Source organism: Solanum dulcamara, chromosome 9 (genome assembly GCF_947179165.1).
Source record: "Solanum dulcamara chromosome 9, daSolDulc1.2, whole genome shotgun sequence".
Classification (NCBI taxonomy): domain Eukaryota; kingdom Viridiplantae; phylum Streptophyta; class Magnoliopsida; order Solanales; family Solanaceae; genus Solanum; species Solanum dulcamara.
This window is the reverse complement of record NC_077245.1, coordinates 1,199,936-1,215,823: the sequence shown is the minus strand read 5'-3', so window position 1 is coordinate 1,215,823 and position 15,888 is coordinate 1,199,936. Positions and strand designations below refer to the sequence as shown.

Below are 15,888 nucleotides of genomic sequence, written 5' to 3'. Positions count from 1 at the left end.
AACTTAACTATAGAAATATTTCTTATATCAAAATATATAAACTTAAACTCTTACACATTATACTCTGTGTGTGGTTGTTATATAGATTTAAAGTTGTACTATTTTCCACTTAATCCATCTAAGATAAGTTTAAACGATTTATGAACTATTCAAAATAGGCGAAAAACACTTTTTTACCATAAAAATCACTTATATTTTACTATTTCACTCAAGTCAAAAAGTGATACACTCTACCATTTTTTTTTTATAATAACGCAACATTAAATTCAATTCATTTTAACCAAAAAACTCTTATCCGACCTAATAAAAAAGTAGTATTTATAATTTCTTGATCTCCAACTACAGGGCTACAGGACATTTTTTTTTAGTGATAGATGAAGTTGCATTTAGTGATGAAGAATGAAATTGCACATGCTGTATCTTTAGTGCTTGTTGCAGTTGTTTGTTGAGAAGAGTAGGTACACTCACTTAATGCTCCTTATCTCTCAACCCATGTGCTTATTACTTTTGTCCGTGATCCATGTTTCATATTTCATATTCTAGAGTTAGAAGGAAACTCTCATTACATATTTCTATCGTTTCAATTTATGTGACATTATTCAGCTTGAAATATAGTATTTGAAACTTGTAGTCTTAAACTTTGTCATAACATTTGTGTTTCTTTTTGAAAGTTTTTTATTAAAGGTAAAATGAGAAATTTAGTGTTAGATGTTTCCAAACACATAGGTGGAGTCAGAATTTTTAATCTATAAATTCTGAATCACAATGCTTTTTTTTTTAATGATTGGGTTCAGCATAGATTATTTATACATATTAAATGAATATTTTAACATAGAAACATGGTTTGAGCCTAAGTAATTTGGTTTTGCCGAATCCAAAGACGGAGCCAGAATTTTTATGAATGAATTTCAGAATATGAAAAAGTACATTAAACACACAAAGAAGCCAAGAGGAATTCAACATCTATTATAATTTTAAACATGTATAAATATTGATATTTTCTACCGAATGGGGGTTCGGATGGAACCCCTCAGCGCTACCTGGCTCCTCCCCTACAAGTATCTAAAATGGTCGCTCCGCCCTATTTTCAACTGCACAAAATGTCATTCTTTTTGAAACAGACAAATAAAAAAATAGTGTCACATAAACCAGAACAAAAGTATATAGTAAATTGATCTTGAAAACAGCTCTTGCTGTCCTCCAGCAATCCCAGTTGACTAACTTTCTCTAATAAAAGATACAGAATCCATTTTTTTTTAACAATGGGCTTGTTTGTCGATGAATGCTGACCTTTCTAATAATGGAAACAATAAAGTCAAGGCTTTCTTAAAAATGCAATCCTTTTTGTACACTAATAATTTAATAAAGCATTAACTCAGCATGATTGAGTTCTTGAAGTTAAATAGCGCTAGTGTTCTGTGTTTCTTTCCACCATAGCTAATAGTTTTCAACTTTATCAATGAAGTTCCACTTTTTCAAAATATGTTCTTTTTTTGTGTTGTCAATAAGTGTTTGTTATGCCATAAGTATACCTCCTAATAAGTCTATTCCAGCAGTGTTTGTTTTTGGAGACTCTATTGTTGATACTGGTAACAATAATGGCCTTAAAACTATAGCTAAGGTTAATTATCCTCCTTATGGTCAAGATTTCATGGGAGGAATACCAACTGGAAGGTTTTCTAATGGAAAAGTCCCGTCAGACTTCCTTGGTAAGAAAAATTTGATATATTGTACAATTAAAAAATCTCGACTGGTGCATCTAAGATCCTACAAAAGTAGTGTAATTTTGGAGAATCCGACACGGGTGCAGCAACGTATCTTCTAAAGTCCTATCTATCTATAGTTTGAATAGAAAGGACTATATTGTACATCTATGTTGCTCGGACTCTTAAAACAAGTCGATCGATGCGTGTTGGGTCCTCCAAAAGAAGTGTATACTTTGAGGATTCGACACCGGTGCAACTATATTTCTAGAGAGTCAGAGAAGCATAGTTGTAATGTCCTATCTATCTATAGTTTGAATAGAAAGGACTACAATTTGCATCTATGTTGCTTGGACTCTTGAAACATGTCAACGGGTGCATGTTGGATCCTCTAAAAGGAGTGTATTTTGGAGGACCGACGAGGCAACGTAGTTCTAACTTCCTATCTATCTATAGTTTGAATAGAGAGGACTATATTGTACATGTATGTTGCTAGAACTCTTAAAACAGTCGACTAGTGCATGCTGGATCCTCCAAAAGTAGTGCATTTTTTGGAGGATCTGACACGAGTGGGGTAACATTTCTGGAGAGTCTGTTATGTTGCTTAGACTCTTAAAACAAGTCAACAGGTGCATGTTGGATCGTTGGTGGATCCAACACGAGTGCAACAACATTTCAGAAGAGTCAGAGTAGCATAGTGGTAAAGTCCATTCTATTTATAGTTTGAATAGAGAGGAGTTTTCTTAATCTCTCTGTCTTTTTTTCAGTGGAAGAATTGGGAATAAAAGAGCTTTTACCAGCATATCTTGATCCAACTTTACAAGCAGAAGACCTCATAACAGGAGTTAATTTTGCTTCAGGAGGCGCAGGATATGATCCTCTAACATCCGATCTCGCGGTACATATTTTGTTTGATTCATTGATCAGTGTGTTTTTTTACCAGCATTTTTCTTCTGAAACTTAATGTGTATATGCAGAAAGTCATATCATTAAATGGCCAATTGATATTATTCAAAGAATACATAATAAAGCTCAAAGAGATAGTTGGAGAAGATAGAAAGAATCAGATCTTGGCAAATAGCTTATACATGTTGGTCACAGGAGCCAATGACATTACCAACACGTATTTTGGTATGCCTGTTCGAAAATCTTACTATGATGTTCCATCATACGCCGATCTCTTGGTCAACTTTGCTTCCAGTTTTGTACAGGTAATATAACATTTCAACTCAATCTGAATTTATGGGAATGTACAAGACTAAATCATGAGATGTTGTTCATAATTCTGAAGGATTTATACAGGCTAGGGGCACGTCGGATTGGTATTTTTGGCATACCACCAATCGGATGTTTGCCATCGCAAAGAACACTGAAAGGAGGAGAAGAAAGACAATGTGTTGATTATTTGAACCAAGCAGCACAATTGTTCAACAGCAAGTTGGAAGCTTACTCAAGTTCTCAGGGAAACAAATTACCTAACTCAAGATTGGTGTATGTAGATACATACAATGTTCTACTTGATGTCATCAACAACCCTCAAAGATATGGTAAAGTAATGTCAGTTTTCTTTTCTTGAATAGTTAGAGTGTACAAATTACCTAATTCATGATTGTGCAGGATTCAAGATTGCAGACAAGGGATGCTGCGGGACGGGGAAAATAGAAGTTGCAGAGTTATGCACATATACATGTTCCAGTGATTCTGATTATATTTTTTGGGATAGTTTTCATCTTACAGAGAAAGCATACAGACTTTTAGTTCATCAAATTCTTGTCCAACATTTAAGTAGCTTCTTCTGATATGTTCCACATCCATAAGTGGATACTGTCTAGTCCCTTCACTTTTAATGTCCTTACCAAGCACTAAAATATGTATTTTTTTAAGTGTACTCAAAGAAAAGGAGAACAGTAGCACACTCTATCTACTATCCTCATTGTTTGGTTTGCAAATAATTATACAAGAATTATAATACATGGATCGATACATGTGTCATCCGTGATGTTTATTTCCTTTTTTATTGATTAAGCAAGAACATGATGTGGTAATAACATAGTTGTATTCACGATCTATCAGACATTGTATAAGTCAGTGGTAATGAATGGATTTGGGATTTTGAACTTACCATTTGTCGAGTTAATTGTTCCAAACAAGTCGTCCTTTAGTTTAGATGGAGCTCTAAAAGACACTCATAACTCAACTTCTTTCCCCTGAAGGGCTTTGCTTCTCTGGCTCCAATCTCATATGGTGTTGTAGTGGATCAAGAATTTGTTGTGACTGGATCCTTCAAATTGTTTGTCTGTATAGCTGTAGAAACAAAGTTCAACATGAGCCAGTATGTATAAAGGGCAGTCCGATGCACTATACTTTTACCATGCATGGGATCCAGGAAGGATTTTTCGCCTTGACAATTGCAGCGAAACCAAAAAGGCAGGGCAGGACATGGAAGGTCCCTGAGAGTATGTTGAGGCGTGGCCGTTCCTATCCAAAGACAACCTCCTTTGTGTCATTTCCAGGCCAAGCCGCGAGAATGGTTACCCTTGGTGCTATAATATCTGGCTGCAAGGACAAATCAAACCAATCAGACTACTTTTTGTTGTGTTTTATGCATTAGACCATAACCAAAGAAGAATCTTCTGAACAAAATGTGCATTAGGCAACAGATATAAGATATAGTTCATTTCTTTGAGAAATCATTATCTTCTGATTTGGCTAAGTTGCCACTACTCTGGAAAATCGACATGGGGTAGGTGTTGGGAGAGGAAGCACCACAACTAAAGTTTGATATGATGAAAATATTGAAAATAAATTGGACACGAGAATTTTACGTGGAAACCCCTCTAAATGATAGAAGGGAAAAACCACGGGGTAGAAGGATCTCACTATATTTTTATGGAGTACACAGCTCTCAAATACAAGGAGAAAACAACAATTAACACTTCTCTCTTGTAAAAGGAACAACTACTAAAAAGGACACTCAAGACTACAATATTTATCTTGGTGTATAACTCTCTTTGTATTCTTAATCTCTCTTTCTGGGATGATTTCAAATGAGGGCAAGAGACCCTATTTATAGGAGAAAGAAAATGCGTATACGCGTTTTGTTACCGTGTTAACCAAATTTGCAGCAACTTTGTTTGACAAAGTTGCTGCCAACCTTGGCCCCTTTTTTTGACTTGCTGCCAACCTTAGCCCCTTTTTTTTGACTTTTACAGTAGGTACAATCATTTAATGCACAATGTTTGTTTTCTGTTGTATTCGAAGAACACTCATGTGGTGAGACGTGTGCAAATTAACATGTAATGTAATATCTAAAGAAGTTATAGATATCAGTCCTTGCACTCCCAGTTGGTTAACCTTTCTACAATCGGCTTGTGACTTAAGTGACTGTGGATGTTGTCCTCTAAAATAAAGCAAACATTAAATCAACAAGAAGTGCAAGCATTTACTAACCATGATAGCCCTCATGTTCCCTCTAGAAATTGAATTCTTGATTCTTAAAGTTAAATACTAGTGCTTGTGTTTTTTTTTCTTCCATGCTCCAAGAATGTTTTCAGCTTTATCAATGAAGTTCTTCTCGTTTGAAATACATACTTTTCTAGTGTTGTCAAGCATTTGTTATGCACTTCTACTGTGCAATGTCCAGGCAGTCGTAAGTGCAGCGCGTAATAAGTCTTTTCCAGCAGTGATAGTTTTTGGAGACTCCATTGTTGATACCGGTAACAATAACGGCCTCACAACCTTAGGGAAAGTTAACTATCCTCCTTATGGGAAGGATTTCATGGGAGCAAAACCAACTGGAAGATTCTCTAATGGAAAAGTTCCTCCAGACTTGATTGGTAAGAAGAATTTAAAAATTGACATATAACCATAACTTTAACTGTCTTATCTACAATTCACTATAGAGACTAGTCTATGTGCTATCTTTATTTCAGTGGAAGAATTGGGAATAAAAGAGCTTTTACCGGCATATCTTGATCCAACTTTACAAGCAGAAGACTTCATCACAGGTGTTAATTTTGCTTCAGGAGGTGCAGGATATGATCCTCTAACATCTGAAATCGCGGTACATTTCTTTCCTTTATTCATTTTTATGTGCTTTTAGTTTTTACCTTTCTTATATTTCTGAGAATTTTTATATGTAAATGCAGAATGTTATATCATTGTCCGGTCAGTTGGAAATGTTCAAAGAGTACATAGTAAAGCTCAAAGAGATAGTAGGAGAGGACAAAAAGAATGACATCTTAGCCAACAGCCTATTCATATTGGTCACAGGAAGCAATGATATTACAAACACATACTTTAGTACGCCTCTTCGAAAATCCTACTATGATATTTCATCATATGCTGATTTTTTGCTCAACTATGGTTCTAGTTTTGTAAAGGTAATATGACATTTCTAATCAATCTGAATTTATGGGAATGTACAATATAAGGCTAAATAATGAGATGTTGTTCATGATTCTGAAGGATTTATATGGGCTAGGGGCACGTCGGATTGGTGTTTTTGGCATACCACCAATCGGATGTTTGCCATCGCAAAGAACTCTGAAAGGAGGAGAAGAAAGACAATGTGTTGATTATTTGAACCAAGTAGCACAATTGTTCAACAGCAAGTTGGCAGCTGGCTTAAGTTCTCTGGGAAACAAATTACCTAATTCGAGATTGGTGTATGTTGACATATACAATCTTCCACTTGATGTCATCAACAACCCTCAAAAATATGGTACAAATATGTCTGTCTTTTTCCTGTATATCGACAAGATCTCCGTTTCTTATCTTTACATGATTATGCAGGATTCAAGATTGCAAACAAAGGATGTTGCGGGACAGGGAAAATAGAAGTTGCAGAGTTATGCACATTCGCGTGTTCCAGCGATTCTGATTATGTTTTTTGGGATAGTTTTCATCTTACAGAAAAAGCATACAGACTTTTAGTTCATAAAATTCTTGTCCAACATTTAAGTAGCTTCTTCTGATAAATTCACATTCCAACATGCATATGTGGATATACTCTCCACTTTTTTAGAGTCATTTACCAATGAATTATAACACATATATTTTGTAATAAAGTAATATATAATCAATGAATTCTTAGTACTTGTCGCCGGATGATTGGTCATTTGTATATTTCATCTGTCTCAATTTGTTTGTCTTACTTTCCTTTTTAGTCAGCTTAAAAACGAATGTCTCTTTCCTTTTTGGTTAACTCCTTGATTCAAACTTCCCCTGACATGTTTAAGACCACAAGATTAAAAGCATTTTGATACATTCTACGTATCTATAGTTTAAAACTACAAGATTCAAAGTCTTTTTTATCTTCTTAAACTTCGTGCTAAGTCAAAACCATACTCACAAATTGAATCAGAGGTAGTATTATTTTCTCACTCAGCGGACAAGTCTGTCATCTGATCTTTATTTCTTTTCTTTTTTTCTTGTAAGCATGTACATGATGTGGTAGTAACATAGTTGTGTTCATGGACTATTACAGTACATACAAACTTGCTAGACTAATTTGATCGGCGATCTGCAGTCTGGGAGTGTTATCAAACACCTTATGAGTTAGTAGTTACAACGAATGGACTTTGGACTTTGTATTTACCATTTGTCCAAGTAATTGATCCAAACAAGTCTTCCTTTGGTTTAGATGAAGCTTTGAAAGACACTTCATAGCTCAACTTATTGCTATTATTTGTAAATACCAATTTATTCGGAATCACTTGGACTTCCAAACCATCCGGTGCCTTTATAGTTGCTGTGTATGTTGCATCTTCTTGTCCTACATTAGTTACAGTTCTTGTTACTTTTTTGATTTCATTTTCTTTGATATTTGAAACAGCAATGGATGGGTAGTTCATTTGTGAGATGGATTCAGAACTTGAGTTGGTGGGACATGAAAAATCATCAGGAACAGTATCTGAGATGAGTTTTATCTTTGATTTATCGTAGCCAACTGAGCATAGGAACTGCAAGTAGTCTACAGCGCTAGTCTCGTAGATCAATCCTGGATTAAGTGCCCCTGAAGGGCTTGCTTCTCCGGCTCCAATGTCGTATGGTGTTGCAACGGATCCAGAAACTGTTGTGATTGGAGCCTTCAAATTGTTAGTCTGTATAGCTGTAGAAACAAAGATTGACATGAGTCAGTATAAAAGGAAGGCAGTCTGATGCACTAAGCTCCTACTTTTACCGGAGGAAAGGCTTACCGCAATGGATATATTGTACACATTCTTACCTTACATATGTGCAAGAGGTTGCTTTCATGACATTGACACTAATTAGTCTATATACCTAAAATAAACTGTAATAGGTGAGTTAAGACTTCTTACCTGAGGTCATAATAGCTGATTTGATTGCTGAAGGACTCCAAGAAGGATTTTGCGCCTTGACTAATGCGGCAATACCAGAAACATGAGGGCAGGACATGGAAGTCCCTGATATTATGTTGTAAAGTGGTGGCGCTTGGCCAGCGACAGACTCTTTTGTGTCGTTTCCAGGCCAAGCCGCGAGAATTGCAACACCTGGTGCTGTAATATCTGGCTGCAAGGACAAATATCAAATTCCAGTCAGTCTACTTTTTGTTGTTTTTTATCCTCAATGGAGCATAACCAAAGAAATAAATAACATACCCAAGTGGGGTCTGTGGTAAAGTATAGGTTGAACTTACACCTACCTCATAGAGATAAAAGAGGTTGTTTCCGATAGACCCTCAGCTTATATAAAGCATGCCAAACAGTTTGAAAAGTGGGATATAGATATGGAGAAATAACAACAACAGAATAATGGGAAATGGAGAGCAGTACACAACAGACAGAAGAAAGACAATAATTGTAGCACAAAAAACACAAATGATAGCAAAAATCGAAGAACAAGAAACTACCAGAATAATGCTAATACTAATACTAATAAAGAGATAAAAGATAGTATTTACTTTGAGGAGATTCTGTGTGTTGTATGCAGGACCCCTTGATGAGAAGTAAGCCACAACAGGAGCTGGTTTGTACTTGGTTGTGGTAACAGTTGGCAGAACTGATGCAACTGGTTTCCTTCCAAAGTTTTGAAGAATATTATAAGCAAAAAATGATCAGTTTGCAACAAATGAAATTCAGAATGGACAACTATTGGATTATTAAAAGTGATTACTTTGTTGAGTTGATGTAAGAAAGGATCTCATTGCTATCCTTTTCAGTTACAACAGCTGCTGAAAAGGATTTGAATTTAGGTGCCACAGTTCTTGCATTATCATCTACTAGTATAAATCCAATGCCACCTTTGCTCTTCACTTCTGCTAGTTTCATACTAAGTGAATAGGCTCCGTCCCGATTATCACAAAGAACAATTTTCCCCTTAACTTTCGTTCCATCTAATGAATCCGGAACACAACTCCTGAAACACTTTGGTTAGTTATAAGTATGCAGTCAAACCTCTCTATAACGGAGTTTTTTATCAGGATATCTTTTGGCTGCTATAGAGAAATGTCATCATAGAAACATCTAATGTAACATAACATAACATGAACCAATAAAAAACTTAGGTCTGATTGTATAATTCTTTTCTTTGAGTAGACATCTAATGTTGTGATATAATACTCTCTTTTCTTCAAATTACCTTGCATTTTCCTCGGAAATATCATTATCTCCTGATTTGGCTAAATCGCCACTAATCAACGGGTATACTGGAGAATTTGTCAAATTTCCAAAACTTATGCCTCCACCCTGCAACTCAAACAAGGATACCAAGTATTATAGTCGATAGTTGACATTTGATCTGGCTAAACAGAACACAATACTGATCTGTCTTACAAAAATTCTGTCTTTTTACCTTAATCAATTTGTTTCCACCTAAGACAATATCTGTCTCGAAGTCACGGTCAATTGTAGTAGCTGCAACTGTGAGAATCCAAGGCGCGACATTGACAACAGTTCCCGCATCAGGGCCATCATTTCCAGCAGAACAGGAAACAAGAATTCCCTTTTCAACAGCATGGAATGCTCCAATAGCTATAGGATCACTCGAAAACTCGAGTTCAAGACCAGATGATGAACCAAGTGATAGCGATAAAACATCAACCCCATCTGCAATTGCATCATCAAATGCTTTCATTATAGATGATCCACGACATCCATTAGTTGTGCAGACACGATACATGGCTATTCTTGAACCCGGTGATCCACCCTTCGCTGTCCCAGAGGCCAAACCATAATAGGATGCTCCTGAAATCGGACTCCCAGCTGCTGTAGATGCAACATGAGTTCCATGTCCATTCTGGTCCCTAGCTGAACCAGAAGGTTTTATACCCTTCTCATCAGAATCACCATAGAACCTTGCACCAATTAGCTTCCTATTAAAAAATCAAATCAAACCTATAAGTCTCTAGTCATATATCTATGAGGGTTAATAAACGTTACTCAGTATTATAGTAAAGCCACCATATAGTGTGTAAAGTTCAATGATTTTACCATTTTTGGTGGGCAAAGTTCAGTTACTTTAACGTGACTGAAAATAGTTTACTGACTTTACTGTTATACATACTATGTTACGTTTGGTTACTATATGATGTGGTGAAAAACAGGTGTAATCATACGCGAAATAAAATACGAGGAGCTAGAAAGTTACTTGTTGCATTTGAAAGAGCTGGAGTCTTGACTTTTCATACAAGTTCCTTTCCACCTAGATGGAACTTCACTCATATCATTCTCACTAAAACTCTCTGATTCAGGCCATATTCCTTAAAAAAGAATAGTACAAATTAAATTTTATCATACAAAGTACAAAATATATAACTTGCTTGCACATAATTTTATCAATGTTGTACCTGTATCCAAGATTCCAATTATGGTATCAGCACCTTTTGGTGACGAGTTATCAGAACCAGAACTGATTTCTACTTCAGTCTGATATTGCAAAAAGTCCCACGAACGCGTTGTATGGAGTTGCAATATTGGATCAGGGAATACAGAGATAACTCCAGGTCTTTGAGCAATGGATTTAGCCTCAGCTTCTGTTAAACGTGCTGCGAATCCTGAGAAACCATTGTTGTAACTGTGTACAACTGCATCCTTTTTCCTAACAGAAATTAAGAGATACGTATATGTTAAAGCTCATTCTTGAAAATGAACTATAACGAAAATTTCATTAATCTAACATTTTCTCGTAAGATTTTTTGTTTCCTTAAAAGGGATATTTAGACCACGCTCTAAAAGGTCCATAACTTGCAATAGAAATAAAAAGAGGATTATTTACCAAATAACTGTCTCAAAAAGGGACAACCAGCCAAAAAATTATGTTACAAATTCAGAGTCATGCGTAATAATACTCTCTGTTTCATTTTTATCTGGTGGTGTTTGATTGGACATGTAGTAGATCAAGAAACAAAGAATTCCAATACATACCTCTTAAACGTGTCATGATATTTTTATGACCGTAACAATATATCATTACGAGTAGAGTAGAAGTTCTAAATTGTCGTTCTTCTTAGAACATGACAATAAAAAGAAAATTATGACACATAAAATGGAACTTAGAACATGGAGAGAGTATTAATATAAACTAACCTTCTGATCAAAGAGGCCATAAGTTGTGTTTGACGATTTTTCGTGCCATCAGCAGCACCCATGTAAACAATATATACACCATTGTTTTTTTCTTGAGAAACTGCATTAGATTCTCTAAGAAAAGAAACAAGAAATAAAAAGAAGCAAAAAAACAGAACAATGTCTTTCATTTTTTTTTTGTTACCAAATTAAATCTTTGACGAATGATTAAGTTAAAAGTGTTGATGAGAAAAAGCTTATTATATACTAAACATATGTAAAATTAAATCATTGTTTGGTGCATTCATGTGTGTGCGCACTTGAGAATTGCCCGTCAATCACCTGCCACGGACTATATATTATAACCACCTATAGTGCGTTTAATGCTTATCCAAACACGCCACTATGACAGTGGAGTTGTAGTGGTAGTGTTGGTGGTGGTAGGCGGTGGCAATCGTCGACGTGGCCACTGGTGATTGGACATAGAATATTATGTTGAAGTCATAAAGAGTACAGTATATATTGAATGTAAGTGCAAAATCATCTTATATGTATAAATAAAGAAGGATAAGAAACAGAATAACAGAACTAACCCACATGCTTTTTAGATTGGAAGGTTATCCTAACCACTCAAGTGTTTTTTTAAATTATTATTGTTACTAATTTGTTTTATTATTTCATAATAACTAGATAGTATGTTAGCGGGTTGAAGTTCCACATTGATTAGGAAATGATAACGGGTGATTTGTTATATGAATTTGCGCAATTTTTCTCTCATAAGCTAGTTGTTTAGGTTGAGTTAGGCTCCAGTCTTCAGGTGTTCTATCTTTATATAGTACCAAAGTCAGTTCATTCCTGTTTGGACTCTCGTTCCACGCTCCAATTGGGCTTGTGAATGAAGGTGATATTAGAGTGGGTTAAAGTCTCATATTGGTTGAGAAATGGACTGATAGTTTACTTAGATGAACTTAAGCAATCATCCCATCAACTTTTGGAGTCATGTACCATATTTTCACAAAATAATTGAAGCAAAAGTTATTTTTGACATCCAGGGTGTGGTCTAATGTTTAATAAATGGAATGTTATGAAAACATAGAAAAGTTTGTTGTTAAAATCATATAAAAAAAAATAAAAAAGGCATAATACATAAATGTATTTTTTAAAAAAAATTTGATCTTAACTAACTCTCTAATTTTGAGTGGGCATAAGTAGGCCCTTAACCTATCATAAAAATTGAATAAATAGATACACATATTCTACATAGTAAATGGTGAATTTAATTAAATATCAATTAAAGTCAAATTTATAAACAGTATTATACCTAATGTTAGCTTAACTTTTTTATCCATTTAAACCTTGTGGCAAAGTTATATGATACATATGATCATGGAAGATAACAAATACCCAATAAATATAAATGTAGATGCAGTCAAATTAGCTTGAACATTATCATGATTAAAAGAAAAAAAATTGTTTCTGATTTGTCCTTTTAAAATATAGAAATATGATTATAAATTAGAGGATCATATGGATCAAAAGCCCATAGGCAGCAATAATTAATAAACTAAATTAGTTTATTAATAATTAGTTTGGTGGTCAGTAACAAAATTTGAGTGTTTCAAGACGACATTTGAAGCAGTTGCGCATCAATTTTTCTTATAATATTACACCTCTACTTCTTGAATTTTTTCCTCCCGGCAACTATAACGTCTTTATTCGAATTCAAACTTTAAAGTTTATTAATTATTATAATGATTTTAAGTTAATCAAAATTATAATAATAATAATAATAATTGGAAGTTATTTAATATGTAATAATAATTGAGTTTATAGTCAAATATTTTATAAATATTTAGGGTGCAGTGACATGTAATCTGAAATTGGATTGATTTGAAGTTAAAAATTTATTTGGACATGTAATTTAAATTATTTTTAAGTTGTATTTTTCATATAACCATGAAAACTCCATAATTTATAAAAAACTATTAAAATTTCTCCAACTCTAATATAATCTTACCGAATGAGCAAATCATAATTCATACTAAGGTGTCCGAATATCTTAAGGCCCTGAATTAATATCACATATCTCCATGTTTCTTTTATAAACAAATAATTGTGATTACATGTTATTACAAGCTTTCAAATACACATAATATTTCAAAGATTTACTAGTCCAATAAATCAATAATAGTAGTAACTAGTTATCATTTGATAAAATCCTCTCACATGGTACATACAATCTATTTGAAATCACATGGTACGGACAATCTCTTTGAAATCAACAATAGTAGTAATTAGTCAAGTTTTATATTTAGAAAAAAAAATTGAAATCACAGTTTGGAATTCCAAATTGTAGTTTTTGAAAATTTTGGGATTTGAAATCATGATTTGAATTTGATATGAAATTGAAGTTGAAATTTTGTACAAATTTCATAAACAAACATTGATTTGAAGTCGGACTTCTAAATTCTATGACCAAATGCTTACTTAGTAGATTTCATAATACATATATAAAATTCAAGAATAAATTACTGAATTCACGGGAACATGTGTATTACATGCTACTAACTAAGCCTCTCCCTAGTGTTTTAGCGTCTTGAAAAACATGTTCTAAGTAGTGCACGCAATAATACCATTTCCATCAAATTTGTTAGGGAAAATATGAACAGAAAGAAGCATAGACATAAGTTTTTGACATCTCAAAAGTTTAGGCAACAACCCCAACAAAGAGTACATTTCAACAACAACAACAACCCAGTGAAATCCCACATCGTAGGGTCTGAGGAGGGTAGAGTGTACGCAGACCTGACTCCTATCAATGTAGGACGGCTGTTTCCGAAAGACCCTCGGCTCAATAAAAGCATAGAAAAAGGTCAGACAAGAGTATTAAAAGTAGATAAGTAGATAACGAAATAATCAAAGCACAAAAAGCAGGCTGTATTATTAGATAATAACATAAATACCATAAATCAGAGTACAAGAAATCATAGTGCATTAATACGCCTACGGATAAGGGGGGAAAATGCCACTATGTGTCAGCCTTCTACCCTAATGTGTGTCCTCCACACCCTCCTATCTAAGGTCATGTCCTCGGTAAATCGTAAATGCGTCATGTCCTGTCTGATCACCTCTCCCCAATATTTCTTCGGCCTACCCCTACCTCTTCTGAAATCATCCATGACCAACCTCTCACATCTCCGCACTGGTGCATCTGGAACTCTCCTTTTCACATGCCCAAACCATCTCAGTCGCGTCTCCCGCATGTCCCAACAAAGAGTACATTTATTTGGGGAATATTATTTATTAAAGACACACTTTTTAATCCCTTTTTCTTTTGATTGCTAGAATTCTAACTGCGTGTGAATCATTATATTGCAGCCCTAATAATGATCATTCATTTCCAGCATGATTATTACCTAAATTTAAAGTAGTATCCTAGACAGAAAAAAACGTTACCCAAACAATGATAAGTACCCTACCAATTGTTCTTTTTTGTTATATAGATTCGAGTCTTGTTTTTTTTTTTTCTTCTAATTGACAAATAATTAAAAGCGGCTAAAGCCTAAAAGAAATGGAATTTGATGTTAAGCATCAAGTGATTAGAGACAATGGATTAATAATTTTTATTTCATGAGCAACAACAAATTCAGTATAATTTTATAAGCGGAATGTAGGGAGGATAGTATATACCCAAACCTTATCCATACCTCAAGGAATTGAAGAAGTTATTTCTGAAAAACCCTCGACTAAAGTAACGAACATCATAGCAGTTAAACGAGTATGTAAACAATGATCAATAAAGGTGATATGAACACTGCTTTTAAATTTTTGATACACACGTAAAAGGGAAGGAAAAAGGTAGAAAACAAAAGAATTCCGTTGCCGGGAATCGAACCCGGGTCTCCTGGGTGAAAGCCAGATATCCTAACCGCTGGACGACAACGGATTATTGTTTTGTTGATCTAAATATTATACTAATAATTCTTTTTCTTATTAGCTTTGAACAGTGGCGGACCTAGAATTTTAAATAAGAGAGTTCAAAATTTAAATAAGTAGACACACGAGCTAGTCGAAGGGGGTTCGACATCTACTTTATATACATAAAAAATTATTTTAATCATGCATAAATAGTATAATTTTCCACCAAAGGAGGTTCGGATGAACCCCTCGACATAAGGTGGGTCCGCCACTGGCTATGAACAGATTGGTTGTTTACTTGGTAGGATAAGGAATAAATAGGTATTAATTAGTCCCGGAAACCATTTTGTACTAAAATGGTAGAATTAGCTTTCACATATATTCTGGTAACCAAACGACTCCTCGAGTGTCATTTGACATTTATCGATCCATGCTTATGCACTTCGCTATTTCAATTGGTAATATTTTAGATGTTCCATTTTTATTTTGTGAGATTTATTGAGGAAACATAACTAAATTACTACTCTTATTACATTTCTTTAAAAGAAATTAACGTCGAGTCTAAATCATAAAGTGATGGATCGCCTATAATCATAAAGGAGGCAAACAACTCATCCCTCAACCATTCAGACATACTTAATAGATTTTGAGTCAAGTATACTTGTTTTTTTATGTCACTCTATATACTGATAGATTTATTACAATTTGACTCATGGAAAAGTACCCAAGACATGTTGATG

At 34.4% G+C, this 15,888-nt stretch overlaps 2 protein-coding genes and 1 non-coding gene across 3 annotated transcripts; 1 reads left to right on the top strand and 2 right to left on the bottom strand.

Annotated features, from left to right (window-relative positions):
• The first annotated feature begins 1,459 nt into the window (after nt 1–1,459).
• On the top strand, nt 1,460–6,812 carry LOC129902350 (uncharacterized). Its single transcript, XM_055977567.1, has 12 exons — nt 1,460–1,709; nt 2,471–2,601; nt 2,681–2,914; nt 2,995–3,250; nt 3,321–3,488; nt 3,957–4,039; nt 4,090–4,233; nt 5,215–5,539; nt 5,636–5,766; nt 5,852–6,085; nt 6,171–6,426; nt 6,498–6,812. The coding sequence occupies exons 1-12, from the start codon at nt 1,460–1,462 to the stop codon at nt 6,677–6,679; spliced, it is 2,394 nt and encodes a 797-aa protein (XP_055833542.1). The 3' UTR covers nt 6,680–6,812.
• Nucleotides 6,813–7,093: 281 nt separating this feature from the next.
• Nucleotides 7,094–11,765, bottom strand: LOC129902544 (CO(2)-response secreted protease). The gene is made up of 9 exons (XM_055977849.1): nt 11,252–11,765; nt 10,513–10,763; nt 10,314–10,425; nt 9,519–10,038; nt 9,306–9,412; nt 8,841–9,083; nt 8,629–8,743; nt 8,027–8,237; nt 7,094–7,815 (listed from the first exon to the last, which is right to left on the bottom strand). The coding sequence occupies exons 1-9, from the start codon at nt 11,419–11,421 to the stop codon at nt 7,256–7,258; spliced, it is 2,289 nt and encodes a 762-aa protein (XP_055833824.1). The 5' UTR covers nt 11,422–11,765; the 3' UTR covers nt 7,094–7,255.
• A 3,339-nt stretch (nt 11,766–15,104) lies between these two features.
• On the bottom strand, nt 15,105–15,176 carry TRNAE-UUC (transfer RNA glutamic acid (anticodon UUC)). The gene has a single exon. It is a non-coding gene; the product is annotated as a tRNA-Glu (tRNA).
• Between the last annotated feature and the right edge of the window lie 712 nt (nt 15,177–15,888).